General features: G+C 32.5%; 1 protein-coding gene across 1 annotated transcript; it reads left to right on the forward strand.

Annotated features, from left to right (window-relative positions):
* LOC147803967 (uncharacterized) lies at positions 1 to 6521 on the forward strand. Its single transcript, XM_087151353.1, has 3 exons — positions 1 to 3304; positions 5394 to 5462; positions 6496 to 6521. Exons 1-3 carry the CDS (start codon positions 1 to 3, stop codon positions 6519 to 6521), a joined length of 3399 nt encoding a protein of 1132 aa, XP_087007479.1.
* Positions 6522 to 6798: the final 277 nt, after the last annotated feature.

Raw genomic sequence — 6798 nt, forward strand, 5'->3', positions numbered from 1 at the left:
ATGCCTAAAAAGAAAAGACCTAACATTACTAAAAAGTCGCAACTCAATGCGAAAGCTAATCGAAAGCGGGAAAAACGTAAACTTCATAGTATAGAAGAAAATAATGCTCTTTTGCTTATACAACCTAATGATGATTCAACTAACAAAAAAAAAGTTAAACTAACAAAGGTTGAGCTAAAAGAGAATGTGTGTAATTGCTACACAGTCGCAACAACATCGACTTTCATTTGCCCACATCAAACCAGACCTGTAAATACAGAAAATGTGGTTGGAATGCACACTGTACCAATTCGCTTTCGCAATGTTGACAATGATATGGACCAAAATCCTAATTCACCTATTTTAAAATCAAAACAACATGAGTTTGCTGGTGATTTATCGAAATTGTTACCTATCAAAGTGGCAAAACATAGTCTTGGCAAAATGTTTTCAAAATGCAGTTATTGTGGAGCTTTGAGATTTGCTTCTGCAAAAGGGCGCTCTGTTAATTCTTGCTGCCATAATGATAACATACATATACCTCCGCTGCATGAATATCCTTTATTTTTGAAAAACTTACTTCTTTCTGATGAGCAAGAAGCAAAATTATTTAGGCAAAATATCCGTGTATACAATTCATCATTTGCGTTTGCCACTTTTAGTGCTAAATTTCTTCAAGATGAAAGCAGAGGTCCACCGTTGATAAAAATTCAAGGACAAGTATATCACCATGCGACAACATCCCTAAATTCAGCAACCAATGCTCCAAGGAATGGACAAATATATATTTATGACAGTGTTGAGGAGGCTATTAAACTACGCATGAATTTAGACAATCTTCAGTTGACAAGGCATATTGAAAAATTATTAAGGGAAGTCAATCCATATGCACAGAAATATCGGATGCTCAGAGATTTAACTATTCATGATAGTGAATTTGTTTTACAATTTCAAAGATTTATATTCGATGATAAAAGAAGATACAATAAACCTACTTCTTCTGAATTAGCTGCCATTATTGTTTCCAAAGATTGTGTTGTTCCTGTATGCGATTTAACTGTATATCCTAAACAAGAAATAAGAGAAACGAGTATAATAAACCAAAGATCTCAACATGCTGATCCTATGGTCTTTCCTTTACTTTTTCCTAAAGGCGATTTAGGATGGACTTATCAAATGCCTTCGCAAAAAGGAAAACAAATAAGTCCAATTCAATATTATGGGCATAGGTTAGCCTTACGACCTAATGGTCCTTTTAACCCGTTATTGCATGCTGGAAAATTATCTCAGCAGTATGTGATAAATTGCTATTTGTTGGTTGAAAGTCAGCGATTAGATTTCATTAGAAACAATCAAGGAACCCTGCGCACTGAATGCTATCAAGGGTTAATTGACCATGTTGAAAGGAATTCTTTAAATGAAACTGACAGAGTAAGGTTGGGCACAGCTGTTATACTACCAGCTACGTATATTGGGTCACCTCGAAGTATGCAACAACTGTATCAAGATGCAATTGCTATTTGTCGGAAGGTTGGAAGGCCTGATTTTTTTATTACGATGACATGTAATCCGCAGTGGCCAGAAATTACTGAAACTTTAAAAGATCATTTCATTAAAGGTACTACTGTAAATGACATTTCAATAATCGTCACAAAGATTTTCCAAGCTAAAGTGGATGAATTAATTCATGACTTAACAAAAAAACATGTTTTAGGCCCTATTGTGGCATACGTTTATACGATAGAATTTCAAAAAAGAGGGCTCCCACATGTTCATATTCTTGCTTCACTCCGAACAGACTGTAAGTTGTTAAAGCCTGAAGATGTTGACAGATTTATAACTGCTGAGCTTTCTGATGATAACTATCTTCGCTCTCATCAACTAAAACACATGATGCATGGACCTCATATTGCAGGCCTTATTTGCTGGAATGAAGAAAAAAAAGAATGCTCAAAAGGATTTCCTAAAGAATTTATCAATGAAACAGATATGACAGGTGATGGTTTTCCAAGATATCGGAGAAGAAATAACATCAATAAATTATACCAATATCCTGCTAAAATAAAAGGCACCACTGTGTATGTAGATAATCGCATGGTTGTACCTCATAATCCGTATCTTTTACTCAAATTTAATTGCCATATAAATGTTGAATATTGCTCCTCAGTGATGGCTATTAAATATATACATAAATATATTCATAAAGGCCATGATAGAGCCAGAATTGCTATTGTTCAAGAGGACAATGAAATTGCAAGCTATATAGATAGCCGCTATATTGGGCCAATGGAAGCTGCATGGCGATTAAACGAAATTCCACTGCATAATAGAAGTCACACTGTTGTTAGGCTTCAAGTGCATCTTCCTGGCCAGCAACACATCAGATTTGAGGAAGGTTGTGAGTCTGCTGCAGTTTCAAATAAAAAAGCATCCCTTACCATGTTATTAGCGTGGTTTAATTTGAATAAAGAAGATCCAACTGCACGTATTACTTTGTACGGTAATATACCAGAAAAGTACTCTTGGAATTACAAATTGAAAAAATGGATGCCAAGAAAAAATAATGTCCATGTCGTTGGACGTTTAATGAATGTTTCTCCTAGAGACTCTGAGAGGTTTTTCTTGAAACTCATTTTATGTAGAGTTCCTGGAGCTTTCAGCTATGAAGATCTGCGAACATTTGAAGGTACGATGTATAAAACATTCAGAGAATCAGCAATTGCTATGGGTTTAACTGAATGCTGTGAAGAATCTACAGCAGTTATGGAAGAGGCAGCAGCTAATATGATGCCTAAGCAATTAAGGCACTTTTTCGTGTACTATTTAATATGTGATGAGCCATCAGATGCAGTAAAATTATACAATATTTTTCATGAACAAATGATTGATAAAGATGCCGATGCCAACGATGCTTTAATACACATTGAACAGTTGTTGAATTCTGAAAATAGAAGTTGTAAGGACTTTGGATTACCCGAGCCCCCATTATATGAAGAACTGGTTTATGCTATGGATCTAAACGAATCAGTTGAAAAGTTTACTCTGATAAATGCTAAGTTTAACGAAGATCAACTGTTCATTTTTCAAAGAATAATAAAGTCTGTCTCCGATGAATCATCAAATCAGCAAACTTTGTTTTTTATCGATGGTCCAGGAGGAACTGGCAAAACCTTCCTATATAAAGGATTATATCATTATTTTGTGTCAAAGAGCATGAAAGTTGCTTGTGTAGCTTGGACTGGCATTGCGTCAATGTTACTTCCATCTGGAACTACTTCACACAGATTTTTTAATCTGCCTATTGATCTAAGTGACGATGGGATTTGTATTTTAAAAAAATGTGATAAGATTCGCTTAAAAAATGTTGACGTTATTATATGGGACGAAGCAAGTATGATTCCCAGAAAAGCAATAGAAATGATCGATAGAACTTTTCGTGATCTTCTAGCTAATGAGATACCATTTGGTGCTAAGATAATCATTTTAGGTGGAGATTTTCGACAAGTGTTACCTGTCGTTAAAAAAGCTACACATATGCAGGTTATTAATGAAACTATAAAATACTCTTTTCTTTGGCCATTTTTTGAAATCCTCCATTTGACAATTAATATGAGAGTTAAAGCTGGTAACCAAGAATTTGCCAATTGGTTGTTGACAATTGGCAATGGAGAACTTTTACATCTTGATGCAAGCACTCCTGATCTTTATTGTAAAGATATCATTTCTTGGTTTATTGAAAAAATCGATTGTCTTAATACTAACTTCATTAATCACATCATATTATCACCGCAAAATGATGAAGTTAACAAAGTTAATGAAAATATTTTATCACGTGTGCCAGGTGAAGAGGTTATAAGTTATAGTATTGATAAGGCCACACTATATGGAGTAGATAACTCAGACGGGAGAGAAGAAGAAGCTACTTTAAGGTATTCTATTGAATATTTAAACTCCATAAATCTCCCGGGACTGCCACCTCATCAGCTCAAATTAAAAGTTGGATGCATTGTAATGCTGATCAGGAACATATCTATTGTTGATGGCCTTTGCAATGGAACTCGATTGACTGTTCTTAAAATAGGGAAAAGAGTATTGACTTGCCAAATTGCTACTGGTAATAAAAATGGTAGTATTGTCAATCTTCCAAGAATAGAATTAAATACATTATCAAGTAATTCTTCCTTACCATTTGTGCTTTATCGACGACAATTTCCTGTTAGATTAGCTTATGCCTTAACAATTAATAAGGGCCAAACCTTCGATAAAGTTGGGCTATATATTGAACGGCCTATTTTTTCTCATGGTCAATTATATGTGGCATTGTCAAGATGCACAACGAAGGAGAACATTAAAATATTTATTAAAGATGATCCTGTCATTAACAATATTGTATATAGAGAAATATTATAACATATATATATAATGTCAAATTTATAAATGTATTTAGCGTAAAGAAAATGCTATTGGTGCATTGTTTATTTTAATTCCGCAAAATTAATGTTTTCATTTATAGTTATTTTGCTGAATATTATTAAAATATTTTTTTAAAAATTACCCCCTGTTCTTAACAATATTGCTTATTGAAAAATATTATAGTGTTTGCATATATATATATATATATATATATATATATATATATATATATATATATATATATATATATATATATATATATATATATATATATATATATATATATATATATATATATATATATATTGAATTAAATGTGTTAAAAATATATTCATTTCTTTGGGACAAAGTCTGTATTATTGTGATTATCATTTTTTTAAAACAAGTTTCATATTAAGATTATATCTGCACATTGATGTTAATTTCTGACAATTTTGGCTCATTTAGAGAACAAATAGGACATAGAAGGAACTGTAGTCAACGAAAAAAAGTGACATTGATATTGACACACTGCTTATTCTGCATTTAAGAAAATTAATTCTTTTCGATGATAACAGTTAATATTCAGTTTAATATTGAAATATATGAAATCAAAGCATTCTTGGTTTTGCGAAGCAAACCAAGCAAGAATTGCGAAGCAATTCTCCGGGGGTTGGCGAGCGTCAGCGAGCAGGGGGCGGAGCCCTCTAGTTTTTAAAAAAAGAGCTTTTTAGAAACTTTTAGCAGAACTTAACATGACTATATATCTTTCTGACCATTGATATATCCGTTTAAATTATTTGTATGTAGAGGTAAACAAATTTCTTTGAATACCTTTTTATTAAAATTTTAGAATCTTTATTAACATTAGGAAAAATATTTTCTTAAATGCGAACATTTTTGTAGTAGGAGATTATATTAATAATAAGTTGGAAAGGAAGTCGAAAAAACGGGGAGAATACAAGGGTTTGGTCAAAATATTAGAAATACTTCAATAGTAACTCTATGTAATTATCTTTTAGCATCTAATGTTATGGAAGATTTTACACGGAAAAAATGTAGGCACAATTTGAAAGATCAAGCTTTTAGAAGTATTTTTTTATTAGTCCTTTAGACCCATACAATGTTTGCAAAGATGCCAACTTTCTCTGCTTTGTAAAATAGTATTTTCTAGTGGTAGCGAAATTTAAGTTACTTTTAATTTAGTATTTTTCCTTTTAAGCAATTTTGTCACCACTAAATATCAAAAATTATAAGTATCATATAAAATGCAACATTAAATCATCTATCTACAGAAAGGGCCGTAAGGACTCGGACGCCCAGGTCCACTACAACGAACGAGCATCAATCTACTGGTTACTCTATTAAAAAGTAAGCGTAAATGTCCGTCTCTAACAAATTTTACTATATAATTTGCAACCACTTTATTAAAACTATTCCAGAAAGCGGAACAGTTTGCATCGATCAAAATGACTGTTGGAAATTAATAACTTTTTTTTAGCTTAAACCGGTTAACGCCCAGTGTCATATATTAAGGACAGTTCTTTTTTTCAAAGACATTCATTGTGATGGGAAACATTTTTCATGTATCTGGGTGAATTAAAAGATTCTCAGATACCACAACGATTTAGTTATTTCTGATTAGATCTAGAATTATAAGGAGCAAGTACTCTTTGATCTAGCAAAGACTTTTTGAGTGCTTCAACCGGATCAAAATATAAATATATTGTTGAATCAGATTGATTTTCGTTTATTGTTTTGCAACCACTCTGTAAATCCATTCTCGGAAGGAGTGAAAGTTGGCAGGTATGATCTAGATATATTTTACTTTTGCCACCATTTAAAAAAAATTCCAGGCCGTGGGAACTCCGATTAGATATTACATTACTTTTTCCATGAAATCACTTCTTGTTCCATGAATTCACGAATTATTTTCTGCACCCATACACATTTTTTTTAAAATTTAATATTAATTGATAGTTTAAACTAGATATATATCGGGTTGGAGGGAAAGTTCTGTCGTATTTTAAGGAAAATATTTGAATTCATTTATAAAAATAAGCGTTTAATATTAATCAATTTTATATGCTTCGTTATTTGTTACAACCTGTTGCCATCTTTCAGGTAACCTGAGAATTCCTGTTTTGTAGAAGTTCTCGTCCTTAGAATTGAAATAGTCAGCAGCTGCCTTAGAAACACTAACAAAAGACTTGAATTTTTTACCCGTTAGATAATTTTGCAGAGATCTGAACAGATAAAATCTGATGGTATAATGTCAGGTGAATACGGTGGGTAACTAAGGATTTCCCATCCTAACGCATTCAGTTTTTGAAGTGTCACCATTGCAGTATGCGGGCGATCATTATCGTGGTGTACACTATTACTTTTCTGGACGCTAATGTTGGCCTTTTTTCTTTGATAGCTGCT

The sequence above is a fragment of the Parasteatoda tepidariorum genome, chromosome 9, assembly GCF_982258835.1.
Source record: "Parasteatoda tepidariorum strain Cologne lab strain chromosome 9, Ptep-v5.0, whole genome shotgun sequence".
NCBI classification, from domain to species: domain Eukaryota; kingdom Metazoa; phylum Arthropoda; class Arachnida; order Araneae; family Theridiidae; genus Parasteatoda; species Parasteatoda tepidariorum.